We start from the raw sequence: 19,730 nt of genomic DNA on the forward strand, positions 1-19,730 counted from the left end.
ATTATGTGCTTAAACTAGGTAAATTATGAGAAATAAAATTTTGAAACGCCAGCATATATGCTTTTGTTTATATTAATACACATTGCAACATTATTCTCAATATCCAGAAGAGCTTCTTAGCATTTTCTCAGTAAAATATTGTATCTTCAGTGTCACATGCATGTTTCGATCCTGTTTGTTATACTCTTAATCATTTTGCTCTATAATGATCATACAAGTGATCATTCTAACAATTGTGGATCTTTGTGCTTTAGGTCTTGTTTGCATTAGGGGCCTCTCAGTGCAGGGCACAGGCATCTGATTTGAACAAGGTGAAACATAAAGGGAAATGTATTCTCTGCTGAAACAAAACAGCAAGAAGAGCAGGGATGTATTGGGGCTTAGGGATTATTGGAATAAGGGATGTGAGCACTGCACAGCTTTCTCCATTGGTCTGCTCTATGTTTCTTAGCATGTCTGCTTCATCCTTCCACAAACTAGCTGCTTCCCTGTAGTGAGGAATTTACCAGACTAATATCTTCCTGCATCTGAGCACAGTTATGGTGACTGTTCACCTTTTCCCTCATCTGATTAGAAAATTTTGGGGAGAGCAAGACTTGGCTTTCTTGTGCGCCTACCCTATTGGCCAGAAGGTGGGTATTATAAGTGATAGCCCAAGAACATGTGCCTAGAAACAATGAGGTGTTCTAGGCAGACAAAGTAATAAGTGCCTATTGTTGTTCCTTTTATGACTTTTGGAATAAAAGTGGTTCTAATAGTCAGTGACTCTGAAATGACATGAAATACTAGATTGTTTCATATGCTGTGAAATCTTTAGTTTTGACATTTCTAATTCAAGTGTTAGGGTGGATACTTTTCAATAATAGGTGAAATTCATATAATTTACTTTTATTTATGCTAATACAGAGTGCTGCTTCATACAGGGAGTGGTTTGAATAACTGTATACAGATAACTAACTGCTCTGATATGAATACTATAGGAAAATACTATGATTGGGGATTTTTGTCCATATAATAAAACAGTAGTTATTGAAGTCATCTAAAGTAGGATCACTTTATGAAATATTTTGATAACATGAAGACTGAAGATAGCAACAAACAGGTCTACTTCATTTTCAAGGGAAGAGAATGTTTGTTTAAATATTTTCATTGTAATATATTGTGGGGGAACCTAAGCCATCAAGAAAGAATATAATAATCATGAAAATAGGTCTTTTTAACATGATGGCCATCTCATCACAAGAGAGTATTGGAAGAAATCAGACCATAACATTTGTAGGTGTAGGGCAGATACTGTGGCCCATGGGCACAAATGGCCTGCAACATGTATAGGGTCACAGAATGTGTGTGTTTGGTTTTGTTTTATTTTAATGAGCTTCTTTTTAAAACTAGGATGATTTCACCTGAAGTTCTAGATTTCTGCCTACTTATTTTTAAAAGGATTTGAAAGATAAAACATCAGTGAAATGGAATAGACAATCCAAAGGTAGTGCAGATTGATATGGAAATTGTGTATATGATAAAGGCAGCATTTCACATCAGAGGAGAAGACAGATATTCAGTAAAGACATATGATATCTATCTGTCCATTTGGGATGAAATAAAGCCGCAATTTTTTATACTTGTTAAGTCAATAAAAATTCTAGTTGGATCAAGGATTTTAAATGTAGAAAACTATTGCTCAGGCCCCTAGGCTCATCAGTAATTCGAGTAGTTTTATCTAAATGGCTTTAACTGAGACTTAAATGAGTAGAACAACCTGTGTCTCAAATCATATGTTTCCAGTTAAGTCCTGCAACTTATTGGAAAAGAGAATGATGTGTGCTTTTAGAGTCAATAAAATCTAGGCTTAAATCTTTTCCTACTTTTTATTCAGATTTTTTGTAAGGTACAAAACCTACTCTGAGCCTTAGTTTCCTCAGTAATCAGTCTATCAACATAAAATGAAATGAATAAAGACCATCTACCACAGAGGGTTGCTGTGAAGATTGGATAAGATTATGTTATGTGAACCTCTTATGTAATAACTGCCTAGAAGTAACTATTCAATAAAGTTTTCGTGTAGAAGGATGAAGAAACAGTGAGACCTTCAATATAGCTATGGGGCACTGGCCCAGAGCAGATGTTTGTTTGAGAAAGATGAAAAAATTCCTTGACATTTATTTCCATCTGCAAACATTTATTGAGAGCCTACTACATGTCATGCATTATATTTGGCACTAGAACAATAAAAATCAAAATAAAAGAGGTTACCACTTTTAAAAATCGTGAATGAGAAAGTCAGGTCTCATGAGAAAGGAATTCAAGGCTTTGCACAGTGGCTATCGCCTGTAATCCCAGTACTTTGGGAGGAGGAGGTGTATTAAATACAAAAGTAGCTGGGCTTGGTGGCAGGTGCTTGTAGTCCCACTCAGGGGGCTAAGGCAGGAGAATGGCTTGAACCCAGGAGGCTGAGGTTGCAGTGAGCCAAGACCATGGCTTTGCACCCCAGCATGGGTGACGAGTGAAACTCCATATCAAAAAAAAAAAAAAAAAAAAGGAATTCAAGTAGTGAGAATTTTTACAGTATTTGCTCTCTTAATATTGTTATTCACTCTAAGAAAACATTTTCTGATGTGCTGCAGTATCTTGTGCTAGTTAAACATGTAGAAGCAATTTCCTAAGAAAAATGAGTAGCTCTGTTTGGCCACAACCATGAAAGATCTATTTCCCAGTGTAGTTATTAAGAGAGAATGCATTACCAGAGATGAAAAACGTAAGAAATTGCTAAGTAATGGATGAAATGGTGCTTAAATTTTTAAAAAAATCTACCTCTCTTTTCCACTTAAATATTTTTGCTGGTTATTAGCATTTTCTTGGACTTTGCTTAGCAAATTATTTGTTTTCACTAAATGAAGTTGTAGAGAATTCTTAGGTCAGTTTAGCTAATATTTGGTAAATAATGTAATACAAACAAATTTTTCAGCAATTTTCCATTAATACTCTAATATGGAATAATATACTTGAGATAGACAAAACACTTGTGAACTGTCACATAGCCTGGGCTTATGCCCTCTATGTACCTAATCTGTTGTTTTGGTATTATTTACATAACTAATATTTTGGTTCTGATATTTACCAAAACTGAGGAAAATATAAATTGTATGCCATATGAAATTAGGTTTTATGTTATGCCCATGTTCACCTAGTAATACATATAGTACCTATACCATTCCATTTGCCAAGGCAAAAACATTCTAGCATGGAACATATCTTAATTTTCAATAAAGAAGTTTATGTAAAAATATTGCGGCTTCTGCTGAGCATTCTCTATAATGATATGTGCTTTAGTAGATATTGTCAATAAAGAGACTTCTTTTTATCTTTTTTTTTTTTTTTTTTTCTTTCTAAGGCATACTTTTACCATTCTTGTAAGTGCTGATTTATACAGATGAACCCAGATTTACCATAGAGCAGATAGATCTGCTTCAGCGCCTTCGGCGTACTGGAATGACTAAACATGAAATTCTCCATGCCTTGGAAACTTTGGACCGTCTTGATCAAGAGCATAGTGACAAGTTTGGAAGAAGGTCCAGCTATGGAGGAAGTTCATATGGGAATAGTACCAACAATGTCCCAGCATCTTCCTCTACAGCTACGGCTTCCACACAGACACAGCATTCGGGAATGTCCCCATCACCTAGCAACAGCTATGATACTTCCCCACAGCCTTGCACTACCAATCAAAATGGGAGGGAGAATAATGAGCGATTATCTACGTCCAATGGAAAGATGTCACCAACTCGCTACCATGCAAACAGCATGGGTCAGAGATCATACAGTTTTGAAGCCTCAGAAGAGGACCTAGATGTAGATGATAAAGTGGAGGAATTAATGAGGTTAGTGACTTTGCTTATTCAGAGTCCCTAAAAATGTCTGTGTTCTTAGATCGTTTTTAGGTAGTATGCTGCATTTCAGCTACTTAGCTGTAAGAACTGTTGTAACTTCCTCTTCTTGCCTTTGGAGATGAAAGAAAGTTCAAGTTTTATGTTTTTAATTTAAATTTTCTCTCCTTTACTTCAGCCCTTTCTCTTTGCTGCTTGATGCACCTTTTCCATTCTCTCTTTATCAAACACCAGTCTTCTCTATGACTCTTAATAGCTAATTTCTGAAAAACAGACACATTCTAATCCTTAAATCTGTTGTAAGCACTTTTTCTGAGGGATAATTCTATCTTTATACGGAATATATACACTCTTAACTTTTCTCTCCAACATTCCAATCAAGAAAATAATTTGGGGTAACTATTATGTGGGGTTCTAATTTTAGCAATAGATGACACACACGCACACACGCACACACACACACGGGGTACCTATTACATAGGTTTTAATTTTAGCAACAGACACACATATGCACTCACACACGCACATATTGTCTTTTATAAGTTTAAGCACTTAGAATTTTAAACACTGGGAAAAGAAATCCACTTTCAACAGAGGGAATTAGGAAAGGCTTCACTGTGGACCTGGGACTGCTTGAGGGTAACACCATGTGTTTTTCATTGTGCCTCCAGGATCTGGAACTTTCCTTGGCACATGGTAAGGGCCTAATATGTTCAGTGAAGGATGACCTTGACCTAAGTGCTAAAGAATAGCATTTGTTTTTAAAATACCGGAACTTTATTTGAAGTTAAGGGCAGAAAAGGCAAGCCATGTCTTTAGGCTGATAAAGATTACTGATGGGTGAGACAATACAAGTTTTGGGAGACTTTGAGTTCCATACTAGTTTATTTACTTTTCTTGGAATTGAGGCATTTTGTAAAAACTTCTCTAGGAATAGAGATGATAAAAGTATTGTTTTCACTGGATTTCCACTGCCATAGAAGCAAAAGAGCGTACAGATAAATTAGTTACAGTAGATAATGAAAGAAACTATAGCAGGAATTTGTCAGAAATAAAAATAGGACCTATAAGTATCATTATAATTCTTCCTAAAGATTTTTAAACTTCAAGATGGAATAATAGTGACTTAATATTGCCCCATGGAAGATCTGTCCTGAAGTACCACAATGCTGAAATATCCTTAAAACAAATAAACTGTCCTGAATTTATTTTTAGGTGGAAATTCTAAAAATGAAATTCTTAACTAAATTGACTATTGTATGTGGATTCCAGTGTCATGTTAATAGTTTATGTAATTAATAGTTTGTTACAGCAGTTAGAGTTACAAGCCATTATTGTTTTATTTTTTGAGACGGAGTATCACTCTGTCACCCAGGCTGAAGTGCAGTGGTGTGATCTCTGCTCACTGCAACCTCTGCCTCCCAGGCTGAAGTGATTTTCCTGCCTCACCCTCCCGAGTAGCTAGGACTGCAGGTGTGTGCCACCATGCTGGCTAATTTTTTTTAAAGTTAAAAATATAAGAGATTAACTTGGCTTTGAATTCCTTTTCATGTGTTAAAATAGGTGACCAAAGTTCAGGTGTTGCTTTTGAATGTAACATTGTTAAGAGCGAGAACTATTTGGGCAAATAAAAGTTACTTCGCTCATTGAAACATAACAAGGTTAGCTTTTAGTTATTCTGAGTAGAGAGGATATCATCAATTTAAAAAGGATGCCAACCTGGTTTTTTGGTGGTGTTCCTGTTAATCAGTTGTGATAAGATTTCTTCATAGCAGTTCTTTTTTTTTCTTTTTGAGGTGGAGTTTCACTCTTGTTGCCCTGGCTGGAGTGCAATGGCACAATCTTGGCCCATGGTAACTTCTGCCTCCTGGGCTCAAGTGATTCTCCTGCCTCAGCCTCCTGAGTAGCTAGGATTACAGGCATGCACCACCACACCTGGCGAATTTTGTATTTTTAGTAGAGATGAGGTTTCTTCATGTTGGTCAGGCTGGTCTCAAACTCCCAACCTCAGGTGATTCTCCTGTCTCAGCCTCCCAAAGTACTGGGATTACAGGCGTGGGCCACTGCACCTGGCCTAATAGTTAATTCTTAAATGTGTATAAGACTAACAAGAAGTATGGGAAAACTCATTTGTAAAAGCCTCTAGAAGATTGTCCAGAATAATAAGGGTCTAAAAACTTGACTTTTAACTCATAGGTTGGCCTGTTTTAATTCAACTGTATGCTCAAAATAATAAACCTATTTAGCAGTGACTGGGATTTGTAATTAAATCCCATAATTACATACATGCCAGTTTTACTGTGAAATATATACAGGTTTATACTTTATCAGTATTTAATTTATATACTACCACTTGTTGTATAATCAGGACACTTCATCTTCTTCCGTTTCTCTGCTTCTTTATTAGAACTGCTGCTTTGGGTTCTCCTGATCATCTCAGGGTCTCAGTGGCCCTTCTGGATCTCTCTGGTCCTCCGCCATTGCACTCTCACCCACTGCTGCACTCCTGCCTTCCTCCATTGTGTCCCCTCTCATGCTTCTCCGGTTGTAGATGACAACAATCCTTGGGTTAGTGGGAAAGTTTATTGGATGACATTCTCACTTGTAATCATTACAACCATAATGTGAGGTTCATCAGAGAAACTGAAATTCACAAAAATTAAATACTTTTCCCAAGAGAACTTAAATATTAACTGGCAGAGTCTAAATTATGTCTTTATTATCAATATGTCACTGGTGTACATTGCCTCTCTAAATAAATTTTTCATGTAGATTTTAATAAGATTTTAGGGAAGGTGGTTAATGAACATAAGACATAGTATGAATTGCCATAATGGGCTTTGCATTCCCCTCCCCCATGATATTTGCTACTTCAAAATGATCACTTACTAACCAAGTGAATTTTTGTTTAGTGGAATGTTAGAGAAATATTTTGAGCAGTGGATCTTTCTGAGTATTCTGTGCCCTTTTAAGAATGTACTGCCCTTGCTGATCACTAGACGCTATGGTGATACTATAGCCCATTGGAAGTGGTGGTCTTGGGTGGGGGAGCCTGGGAACCTGAATGCCTTACTGTCTCCTTTTCTACCTGTGTGCTTCACCTCTTGCTTATTCACATTCCTCAACTCAAACTCAAGACACATTTTTTACAATCTTATAATTTATTGACTTTACAAACTTAACTACTAGTAATTTCGAGATACATAATGGAGATTTTTTTTTTTTTTTTGAGACAGTCTCACTCTGTCACCCATGCTGGTACAGTGTTGCAGTCTGGGCTCACTGCAACCTCCGTCTCCTGGGTTCAAGCAATTCTCGTGTCTCAGCCTCCCGTGTTGCTGGGATTACAGCATGCACCACCACCCCCAGCTAATTTTTGCATTTTTAGTAGAGATGGAGTTTCACCATGTTGACCAGGCTGGTCTCGAGCTCCTGGCCTCCAGTAATCTGCCCACCTCGGCCTCCCAAAGTGTTGGGAGTACAGGTGTCAACCACTGTGCCCAGCCCATAATGGAGATTTTTTTGTAGAACTTCATCAAGTTATTATTGTATACCATATCAACTCATTAAGAAAGAGTGAGAAAGTAACTTTGATTTTTTTCATTTTTGATTTAGGGTAAAAAAAAAAAAAGGTAAACTAGCATATGAATTTAACAGATTGTTGAATATAACACTTTAGGAAGGACTTTAAAGCCAAAAATAAAGACCTATTTTACATTTTAATGTTTAAAAATGCATCTATTAATACACAAATATATGTGTAGGGGTGTGTGTATATACACATCTGCTAATAACATAAAGCTCCTAATGTGTGTTTTAGATACATATTATGAAATAATTTAAATGAAGTTTATCAGAATTCATTAATAATACCATACATTAAAGATGTTATTGTTAACCACCCATGTACTAAATTTTATGATATGTTAGTATTTTGTTTAAAACTTTGAGACTTTATTCTAAGTTGGTTATCTATAGGCCAAGTATTTTACTTGCATAGGTAGGATGTGCATGTTCTGTAGATAAGACAAGATGGTCATGATATCCAGTTACTATGTCATTGATACATATATAGTAACTTTTTTTGAGTTATTTTTTAAAATTTAAGGTTATACTTTATCTCCATGGGTGAAAATTTATGGGAAAAAGTTTTTATTCAAACGTGAAAGAAATTTGTACATCATTGTATTTTTCGAAGTATGAAATAGTCTGTCTTGGTTGGTGTTGCTTCATCTCTGGAAGTCTTTGAGAGAGGTGATTACCTTTAAGAGATCCTAAAGAATGTGCAGTGTATATTAACTGTGAAAATATGGAAGATCTTAAAGCATATCATTTTTTAACATAGGTGGTCTTTAGCATTCTTTGTTCTAGAAAAAGAAGCAATGTCATTTTGAACTACTGTAAATAATTCTTTTCCTGTCTGATTTGGTAAGCTTAAATCTATTTGAGAATAAAAATTTAAAGCTGTTTTATAAATTATCTAGATCAGGCTTTCCATTTTACAAGCTTTTATCTCCAACGACAGATTTTTTCATTCATTGAACAAATTAAGCTCTATTATATGCAAACCCCATAATGAATAAGGTACAGTCTTTGTGCTAAAGGACTTTACAGGGTAGTAGGAGAGAGAAGATTAGGAACAACTATAATACAGAACAGCATGTAATATATTAGCATGTGAGTAGTAATATTGAAATGTTAAAGTTAGCCATTGCAAGAAGAGATAAGCTGTTGAGATCAGGGAGAAGTTCTTTGAATAGATGACAGTTAAATTGTGCCTTAGTTAAAGGGGATTCCATAAAGAGGCATCACTGATTAATTCATCCATACACTAAGAATGGTCTATAGGTAACAGTGGAAAGTTTAGCAAGTTATAAAAATAATGGCAATGGAGGGTAGGAGGGAAGAATTTCATCCTGGTGTGGAAATCATGCAGATGAATCTAGCATGGCAATAATTTGAAAAAGGCAGTAGGAGGAAATGACATGGACATAAACTGGTTAGATGCAAATCAAGCAAGTAGCTTATATTTGAAGTAAGCCATGGAATTAAAGACAAGATCAGCCTACGCTTCGCTTTAATCCCATTAAGACTTGAGGCACAGAAATCTTCTTGAAGAGTATGAGATTTTAGAAGAGAGGAAGGAGAGGATACATTCTTTTTAAGGAGGATGTTAAATTGCAATGAAGAGAGAAATGAGGTGTGGGAGAAGATGAGAGAATTAGATTTAGAGTAAATGAAGTTTCACTTCACACAATAAAGTGGTGATTTCATAGATTACAATGAGGACAATAGTAGTAGCGGTCCTTAAGGCTGAATGAGGAGAGAATAAGGCGGGGTGGGGGTGGTGGAGGTGAAGGGTGATGTCAAAGTTTGAACAACAAAGCTAACCTACTAGCGTGGAACTTTAAAAAATACTTAAGAGAACTGGACACAACGAAAGTAGAATCTATTTACTATTTTTGAAAATACCTAGTGAAACCAACTAAATGACCCATCAGGGCTTGTGTATAGAACTCTTAATGCTACCTTAAAGTACCTGGTATAGATGTTTACTTCGGTCTTATGTGATTATAGCAGATCAGTTGTTTCTTCTTTTCATGGGAACTTTTCTGAATTTTTATAAAATAATAGTGTTTTTGTAGCATTTTATAACTTCAAAAAATTTTTTGCAATGAATTTTTGGTTCTGTGTATTACAGGCATGTATATTTAATTTCATTGCTAGGAGAAAAAATTTAAAAGCCTTGTGAAGGGGGTGTTAATACTTTTTGTTGTTGTTGTTGTTAGATGGAGTTCCACTCTGGCGCCCCAGGCTGGATTGCAGTGGTGCAGTCTTGGCTCACTACAGCCACCACCCCCTGGGTTCAAGCAATTCTCCTGTCTCAGCCTCCCAAGTAGCTGGGATTACAGGCGTGTGCCACCACACCTGGCTAATTTTTGTATTTTTAGTAGAGATGGGGTTTCCCCATATTGCCCAGGCTGGTCTCCCAAAGTTCTGGGATTACAGGAATGAGTGACTGCACCTGGCCAATGCTTTTATTTTATTAGATGAAACAGTAGGGATTCAGCTTTGTTAAATGATTTGCCCATACATACCCTTATATTTTAAGTCTTTTGTTTTGATTTTTGAGAAAGCTCTGTGGTAAAGCAGTGAAGATTTTTAATTTCTATTTTTTTTGAGGCGGAGTCTCGCTCTGTCGCCCAGGCTGGAATGCAGTGGCACGACTTCGGTTTACTGCAACCTCTGCCTCCAGGGTTCAAGCAGTTCTCCTGCCTCAGCTTCCTGAGTAGCTGACATTACAGGTGCGCACCACCACACCCAGCTAGATTTTTAATATTTTTGTTAGAGGCGGGGTCTCACCATGTTGGCCAGGCTGGTCTCAAACTCCTCACCTCAAGTGATATGCCTGCCTCGGCCTCCCAAAGTATTGGGATTAAGGTGTTGTGAGCCACCATGCCTGGCTATTTCCATTTTTTAAAACATTATCAGTACTTAGAAACTTGTCAAGTATCTAAAAATGTGAATTGCTACTGTTTGGCAGATTTTTGGGGTTCCTTCTGTCTTGTACAGTCCTTAGTAATATATATCATGCTGCAAGGCTGTGAATAATTTACAAACTGGATATTTCTTATTGCAATAATTGACTTATCTGTTCTGTATGATTTAGTGTCTACTGTAGATGAATTTGATTTAAAATAAATTGATTTAAATTTCAATGTAAATTAGTAGTCAGAAAACCCCATTGAATTATTTTCCCCCACAAAAGTACATTTTTTTATTTAACCTGAAGAAATACCCTCTTAAATTCAGTTTCGTTTCTCTGTAGGATCATTCTATATATAAAAGCAATACTTTAAAAAATTTCAGGTTAATTTTATATTTATATTAGAAACCAAATGATTTCATTGTTTTATTTGTATAAGCCAATTGAAGTAGTGCTGAGGTTACCTCTTGCACATTGCTTATCGATGCATATTAGAAAGCTTTCATTCTACATTACCTGCATTTTAGTCAGCAGTTATTTTGTTTGACTTTAAAATATATTTATTTGTACCTTTTTCTTTTTCGTATACACAATTTTAAAATAAAATGTGAATGCATATTTTTCAAAGAAATATTTCAGATGTAGGCAGGCATTTTCGGAAGAATCAAAACCAGAATCTAGATTAGTATGAGAAATTTTAAATACTGCATTAGGCATTTGATTATTTTTTTTCCTTTAGGAATAATTTTTATTAGGATTTTCAACAGATAGATCAGCCGTATCCTGTGGAGCTACAGATTGAAATCACCTCTCTGTTATTTTCCAAAATTTCCCAAAGGGAGCATGGATTTACAACAGAGTCCTTACAATAGATCATGTAACACCTATTCGTCTGGATGAGCTCAAATACCTCATCCAAGTTAAATCACAACTCATTGTTTTTTGAATGGGATGCTTTAATTTTTCCAAATAGTCTATGGAGAGATGTGAACCCCTCGAAAGAGTTTCTGGTTCTTTCACGAAACAGTTGTTAAGGTTTTGTGATCCCTTTGTCTCAGATCAGGGGTCAGCAAACTTCTTCTCTAAAGGACCAGATAGTCAGAATTTTAGACTTTTTGGCCAAGAGGCAAAATTATAGTGTAGAGACATAGGCTGGGCATGATGGCTCACACCTATAATCCCAGCACTCTGGGAGGCCAAGGCAGGAGGATCACTTGAGGTCAGGAGTTCAGACCAGCTTGCCCAACATGGTGAAACCCCATCTCTACTAAAAATACAAAAATTAGCCAGGTGTGGTGGTGCATACCTATAATTCCAGCTACTCAGGATGCTGAAGCAGGAGAATTGCTTACGCCTAGGAAGCAGAGGTTGCAGTGAGCCAAGACCGTGCCACTACACTCCATCGTGGGCTACAGAGTGAGACTCCGTCCCAAAAAAAAAGGGATATAATGTAGAGACATATACAAGACAGAAAACAAACAGCCACAAATTTCTATTGACAAAAGTCAATGCAGAATAATAATAATTGGGTACAGTTTTTGAAAATATAGAATGAAATTGCAGGGGGAGGGATAATATTTTGCTTAGTTTGTGTTTATTATTAGCATTTTCTGTCATCAAATTGATTGCAAATGTCCATCTCTGAAAATGATTCTTAGCTCATAGGTTGTATAAAAATAGGTGGCAGGCCGGAAGTAGCCCATAGGCCGTAATTTTCTGACCGTGTGTTAGATAAGAAGTTATCTCTATTCTGTGTTACTTTTGAGCTTGAACAGAAACCACTGCCTTATTTACGTAATCCTTTTGAAGATAAAGCATTCAACGAGAAATTGGTCAGTTTTAAGGGTTTAACTATAAGTTTTGTTTATTAATACTTGTTCTGGTGGAGAAACAGAAGTCTTGCCATTCATTGTCATTCTTGTGAATGTCTAGTCTTTTGAGAATTTGTTGAGTCTTTAAAAATTTGTTACAGGCATTTTAGTGGAGGAAAAATGAGATCTATAATATAATATCAAGGACACTGAATATTGTGTAGTTTTAAGTATTCTTATATATGATACAAAATGAATAAATGACTTTTTAATACTAAAACTTTATATTCAACTCATCCCACTTTAAATTTTTTGTTTATACAGGAAAAGAAGTTAAAGAGCAAAGCCTTTCTTCAGATGGCTAACATTTTTACAGTTGTGAGAATGATGATTTCTTTTTCCTTAATCATTTTAAAAGTTTTTAAGTGAACATTATTCATGCAGTTGTGTAGTTAACATGCGAGCCCACAATCTGCTCACAACTGAATTTGTTGTTGTTGCTCTTTATTTTTCTAGGATTTCTGTCTGTGTAAGATATATTCATTCCCCAGTAATGAAACTTTGTATATACCATATGACAGCCTTGTTCCTAATGTGAATTATACAGAGCATGCGATTAACCATCCTCTGGTATGAGACTTATATCTGCTGTGGTCTTCACTAAAGCGTCTGTCTGATGGTGTGATGTTTTAGGACTTGAATATTTGGTGTTTCTTGGTTCATTGTAATTTCATATTTTCACACAAGTTTGGTCTGTTTACCTTTTATTTTTGTGTCCTTTCTGTGTTCTCCCCACCTCTCTGCTTCACCTTTCTTTTAGCAAAGATGAGGATTTCTACCTTCAACATACATTGTTGGTCTTGTCTTCTGTTTTTGTTAGGAGGGACAGCAGTGTGATAAAAGAGGAAATCAAAGCCTTTCTTGCCAATCGGAGGATTTCCCAAGCAGTTGTTGCACAGGTAACAGGTAAGAGCTGAAGAGCCCTTTATTCTGGAATCATGTCTAGTCTCTGCCTTCTGGTGCAGATGTTGGAATATTGCTTGCATTTCTGCACTGCATTGCAGATCTGTCAACTTAGGCATAATAATATATGCCTGTGATTTAAAACCCTTTGTCTCCAATATCACCGAACTTCTCTAGTGACTTTTTTTTACTTGTGCTAGTAAATTTTATAGCATTTGTAATAAGCACAAAATTCCCTATTTTGTGGCTAAAAAAGGTTCCTATAGTTTGCTTTTAATTGTAACAGAGTGTATGACACATGCACATCCAACTGCTTTCTATACTATATATTTTTAAAAGCTTTGTAGTCCTCCAAATATAATCCCTGATTATACCAGTTAAAAAATTATTCATGAGGGTAAAGAAAGTTATTTTTTAAACCAGTTTCCATATGTAAAAGCATTCCTTGAAACATTACTGAGAAGAGTTACCGTTGTCTTCTCTTTGTTCTTTATATCCCATCCCATTCTCCACCCCCACCCAAGCCCCATCCTTAGTATGTGGTGTATATGTGTCATTCTCTATTCAGATTGCATTTTTTATGAAGTTCTTAAATTTGGGGGCAGATGTCTTTTCTTTGTTAATGTGTGATCTTTCCTTCCTAGATCCCAGTGATTTCTAAGACCGTTAAAAAAAAATTAACTGGACCTTAGTCGTTAGGAGAACCAGAAACTCTTTCAACTACATTTTGTAGTTGCTTCATTGTTGTGCTTTGTGTATTAATAGATATAAAAATTAATTTTCCCCTCTTTTTATTAACATTCTACTAGCTGGCTATTTGAATTTGGGCTTTTCAGCCTCTGTGCCTCAGCTTTCTTCCTTCTACAATGAAATACTTGGATCTGATCTTCAACAATACCTTCTGATTTTAAGATATTATAGTGTGTGTGTTTAATATATTACACTGGTAATATATTTTTATAAACAAACTTGTTTATGGTAAAATAATTAACAGTGTCTTTCTGTGTAGCAGTCTTATATATACACCAAAGGACAGTGTGTTAGTTTAATTGTTGTAGTATTTAGGTGTTTTTCTATAGGATATTTAAAATATGTTGTAACCTTTATCTTCAATGACCAAGTTATGGTGCCTAATGCAATGTAAGGACAAGTCAAGCAGGTTTTGGTGAAACTTACTGATGTGGGCTTTGAAAAGATGAAATGTTGTCTTTCAGTACTTACATTTCAGCCTCCATGACTAGAAGCAATAGTATCTTTCAGTTTGCCAGACTAAAACTAAAAAAGACAAAATTGTAGTGTTATACAATAGCATTGCAACATTGATACTTTTTAAGTAGAAGAATTTCTTAGTATACTGAATTCCCTGAATATTGAATCATTTTGGACTTTTAAAATAGTAGCTTTGAAACCCATCCAACCTTAATTAATGCAAATCATAGTAAAATACCTTTAAAAAGCATTTCTTGAGCATATCTAAAGGCATTGGGTAAACTATAATGGGTTAAACATGATGCATTATATATAGTATTGCCTTTTTTGGAAAGGGAAACTGAAAGATGTGTTTTTCCATCTTGCTACTCAAAATATAGTACATGGAACAGCATTATTGGCATCACCTGGGAGCTTGCTAGAATTGTAAAACTACTGAGTACTGCTCTAAATGTGCTGAAACATAATTTACATTTTAACCAGAAGCCCAGGTGATTTCAGTTTGAGAAATACTATTCTAGGAGACTGGTAAACTTTACTGACATTAACTTCAATGGATTGGCATTAACATTACCTCACTCGGTAATAGTCATGATGCCATCCCGTTTTTATTTATGTTTTGTTTTTGGTTTTGAGACAGGGTCTTGCTCTATTGCCAAGGCTGGAGTGTTGTGGCGTGTAATAATGGCTCACTGCAGCCTCCATCTCCTAGGTGTAGCAGTCTTCCCATATCAACTTCCTGAGTAGCTGGGGCTACAGTGGTGTACCACCACACCTGGCTAATTTTTATTTTTTACTTTTTTTTTTTTTTTTTTTTAAGCAGAGTCTGTCACCCAGGCTGGAGTGCAATGGTGTGATCTGGGCTCACTGCAATGTCTGCCTCCCCGCAAGCGATTCTCCTGCCTCAGCCTCCCAAGTAGCTGGGATTTGAGGCACCTGCCACCACTCCTGGCTAATCTTTGTGTTTTTCGTAGACAGGGTTTGACTGTATTGGCCAGGTTGGTCTCGAACTCCAGCGCTCAGGTAATCCACCCACCTAGGCCTCCCAAAGTGCTGTGATTACAGGTATGAGCCACCGCACTTCGCCTGTTTTTTACTTTTTGTAGAGATGAGGTTTCACCATATTGCTCAGGCTACTCTTGAGCTCCTAGGATTACAGGTGTGAGGCACCATGGCACCTGGGCATCATCTCCTGTTTTTGCAAGCAAGAACTGAAAATACATTTACACATTTATTATATACTGTACCACATGGACCTTTTGCTGCCATAACTATGGAATTTGGTAGTGTTACAAACGTCTTTCCCCAGTTCAGCCTCACCCCAACTTGTTCTTGTCCTCTTCATTTCTACTGTAGAAGTTTGGGTTCATCTTCCCTTGATCAGATATCCTTGATGATTCTCTGTTGTCTAAAAAATGAAATTTCTTAATCCTAGCACTTTGGGAGGCCAAGGCTGGTGGATCACCTAGGTCAGGAGTTCGAGACCAGCCTGGCCAACATGGTGAAACCCCATCTCTACTAAAAATAAAAAATTAGCTGGGCATGGTAGCTGGCACCTGTAATCCCAGCTACTTGGGAGGCTGAGACAAGAGAATCGCTTGAACCCAGGAGGCAGAGGTTGCAGTCAGCCGAGATTGCACCATTGCACTCCAGCCTGGGGGACAAGAGTGAAACTTCCTCTCAAATGAAAAAAAAAAATTGTAATCTGACTCCAGCCTTCTCTTTTTTGCCATCTTCTGTTCAGTATGCCCCGAGCTGAATTTCACTATTTGCTATTTCGAGAATTCTGCTCAGTTGGATGCTTCCAGAGTTTTGGTTGTCCCAAGGATACCTCTCACCTTCTCATCTCAGTCCTACCAATTTCTGTTTATCAAGATTATCTCAGCTGTTACCCCCATTCTAACTTCCTGACCACTTTAGTCCTTGCAGACGTCTCTTTTTTTCTGAAATTAATTACGCTTAGTTCTCCACCTGGAGGTTTAGTACACATTTTAGTTATGCATTTTTAGAGCAGTGTTCTTCAAGAGTGACCTTTACAAAGAGTCTAGCATTGTACATGTACTCTGAACATTCCTTGTTTACCTAGCTGCCTTGTAGTGTTAAGAAGAGAACTGGTGGCCGGGCGCGGTGGCTCACGCCTCTAATCCCAGCACTTTGGGAGGCCGAGGCGGGTGGATCACGAGGTCAAGAGATCGAGACCATCCTGCTCAACATGGTGAAACCCCGTCTCTACTAAAAATACAAAAAATTAGCTGGGCATGGTGGTGCGTGCCTGTAATCCCATCTACTCAGGAGGTTGAGGCAGGAGAATTGCCTGAACCCAGGAGGCGGAGGTTGCGGTGAGCCGAGATCGCGCCATTGCACTCCAGCCTGGGTAACAAGAGTGAAACTCCATCTCAAAAAAAAAAAAAAAAGAGAGAGAACTGGTGATGCTAACACAAGCTATACATACGAAAATTAGTCCAGTGACTTTGTTCAGTGGTATGCCCTCTCCAAAAATAATAATTTACTTGCTCAACAAATGCTTTGTGAATTTTTGCCCTTAAGGAACTTGCATTTTTATTTTATTTACTTCAGTTGTTTATATAAGGCCTGGGGAATGAGGATGATTGATAACCAGATTGGTTCATTGTCCTATTGGTCAACTTACTGAATTCCTGTGTTTTTTGTGTATTTTGTGTTATATTTTTAACCCAGCCTACCCAGCCATCAAGCTAAACTCAGGGGCAAGGCTTTTCATTGCAGAGAAGAGATCTAGCTAGAGAATAGTGAGGTTACTAACTAAATAAAGGCTGGCCCTTGCAGTTGGTCCACTTAGGTTAGAGTGAGCCTGAGTATGGAAGCCTTCTGGTCACCTAGAGCTCACTACCTGCAGTACCTCATCAGTGTATATATGCATTTTTCTGTCTTTAAACAAATTAGTCAAGTGCGTCTTCAAAAAATATGTACCTGACCTACCTTAAGGTTTAGGATGTGGTACTCCTGAATCTTACAACAAGTTCTAAAAAGATTTAAGTTCAACTCTAATATGTGAAATGAGTCAACCTTGAGATAAAAATGAGAACACGTGGTGCATAACAAAAGAAAATGCTAAATAAAAAAGTGTAATGAGGTACAAAATTATAACACATGTGCATGTTCCAGAAACAAATACAGAAGTTTCTTTTTATAGATTCGGAGGATTTCTATAATAAGATAAACAAGAAGTTCATGGGTGGGGTCTGTATAAATAATATCCTACTGATAGGAAAAATGACAGTATAAACAGGATGTAATAACAGTGCCTGCTGAATTCCCAGCATGTTATTTGTAGCTTCTTTCACAGTCGCAGCTGTTCCCACCAAGGGTGGATTTTTACCTCTGTAAGAGGTCAGCCAAGATTCTAAATTCTCACTAACAATGGTGGGTTGGTAAGCATAGTCCTTGCTTTAGTAATAAACACATGTATTCTGAATTCACTTTCAGGGTAAAATGTTTTCTTAGGCTGTTTAAGAATGCTTAAAACATAATTTTTTTTTAATGACCTCTGGGGAAAAAAAAATCAAGCATGCAGAATAAATGAGTAAATGGGCAGAGCTTGATGAGTGCTTATCAGCCAAAGTAATATATTAATTGGATGCATGTCCTCTGAAGAAATAAATACACGGAAGAAGGAAAAAAACAGCACCTCTGAATTTTAAGAAATGTACCAGAATTTTGTTTTCTTAAAATGTAGTAGTGTGATGAAGAAGTAACAGAATCTCAGTGTTCTGGTCTTTCTGCCATAAAATAGCTTTGTGACCCAGAGTCTCATTTTCCTTATTTATAAGATAAAGGGCTTTAACTAAATAGATTAACTAAATAGTTTCTTTCTTAGTTCCATTTGAGCTGGCTGCTCTAACAAAATACTATGAACTAGGTGGCTTACAAACAAGAGAAATTATTTCTCACAGTTCTAGAGGCTGAGAAGTCCAGGATCCAGCCAGATTCAGTGTCTAGTGAGAGACTGCTTTCTGGCTCATAGATCATGCCATCTCATTGTGTTGTCACATAGTGGCATGGGGAACGGGTCTCTCTTGGCCTCTTTTATTGGGGCCCTAATTCTGGTTCAGAAGGATTCAACTCACATGACCTAATCACCTCCCAAAGATCCCACCTCCTAAAACCATCACCTTGGAGGTAACAATTTCAACATAAGAATTATAGGTGGACATAAACATTCAACCATAGCAGCTTCTATATATATTTTCTAGCTGTCAAATTCTGTTCTGTTTTTAAGTTGTAAATGCATTTTAACAGATGTGCATCTTATCTGTACCTAGTGATTTTCATTCCTAAAACATAAGAATTTGTGTAAAGAGAAGTTCTGAACTGGTTTTAGAAATGTTGCAGCTGTACTCAGATCACTTAATTCCTTTTTAACCTATCTTTAAAGTGAAGGATAAAACCACTGCGTATTCTATTTAATTATAGCAATTTCTTTGCAAAGGTAAAGAATTAAGTTCCCTAATCAGAGAACTGAAGATCAGACATTAAAAACTAAAGTGTCAATATATTTATAAAAAAAAAAACAAAACTTTATTTTCTAGAGTAGTTTTAGGTTCACAGCTGCCTTCCATACACAGCTCTCTCCCACCATCACCATCCAGTACCAGAGTGATACCTTTGTTACTGTCAGTGAACCTACATTGCCATGTCATTGTCACCTGAAGTTCATAGTTTATACTGGAGTTCACTCTTGGTTTTGCACATCCTATGGTGTTTGGACAAATGTTTAATGACTTGTATCTACCACTGTAGTATTACACAGAGTTGTTGTACTGCCCCCAAAATTCTCTGTGCTTTGCTTGTTCATCCTCTCCTCCCCTCAGCTCCTGGCAACCACTGATCTTTTTATTGTTTCCCTAGTTTTGCCTTTCTAGAATGTCATATAGTTGAAATCATACAGTGTAGAACTTCAGATTGGCTTCTTTCACATAGTAATATACATTTTCTGTTTCTCCCTGTCTCTTCATGGTTTGATAGCTCTGAATTTCCTGTTAGCATTGAATAATACTCCATTGTCTAGATGTACCACAATTTATTTCTCTCTTTACCTACTGGATGGCATCTTGGTTGCTTCAGAGTTTTAGCAATTACGAATAAAGCTGTTATAAACAAGTAGAATTTCTGTCTATATTAGTAAAGCAATGTTGGTAGAACATAAGTCACAGACTGTGGAATTGTCCTATTATAATACAACCAGAAACAATTGTTGTATTTGACCGGAGCGTAGAAAGTTATCACAAGACAAAAGTATGCCAGATTGCAGGGTCGTTTATTATGCCGGCGACCACAGAGGACTCACGTCTCTCCAACCTGTGGTGGCAAAAGGAGGGTGCCACGATTTTTTTATAC

At 36.8% G+C, this 19,730-nt stretch overlaps 1 protein-coding gene across 7 annotated transcripts in view; it reads left to right on the forward strand.

The window, feature by feature from the left end:
• Window positions 1-3,403: 3,403 nt before the first annotated feature.
• HMBOX1 (homeobox containing 1) overlaps window positions 3,404-19,730 on the forward strand; it is an 85,419-nt gene continuing 69,092 nt past the window's right edge. For all 7 annotated transcript variants that reach the window (XM_017540497.2, XM_037742686.1, XM_017540500.2 and 4 more), the window contains exons 1-2: window positions 3,404-3,878; window positions 13,063-13,148. In XM_017540497.2, the coding sequence (XP_017395986.1) occupies window positions 3,490-3,878; window positions 13,063-13,148 (475 nt within the window). In that variant the 5' untranslated portion in view covers window positions 3,404-3,489. The remainder of the gene's footprint in view (window positions 3,879-13,062; window positions 13,149-19,730) is intronic.

This window comes from Cebus imitator, unplaced genomic scaffold (genome assembly GCF_001604975.1).
Source record: "Cebus imitator isolate Cc_AM_T3 unplaced genomic scaffold, Cebus_imitator-1.0 Scaffold125, whole genome shotgun sequence".
Lineage (NCBI taxonomy): Eukaryota > Metazoa > Chordata > Mammalia > Primates > Cebidae > Cebus > Cebus imitator.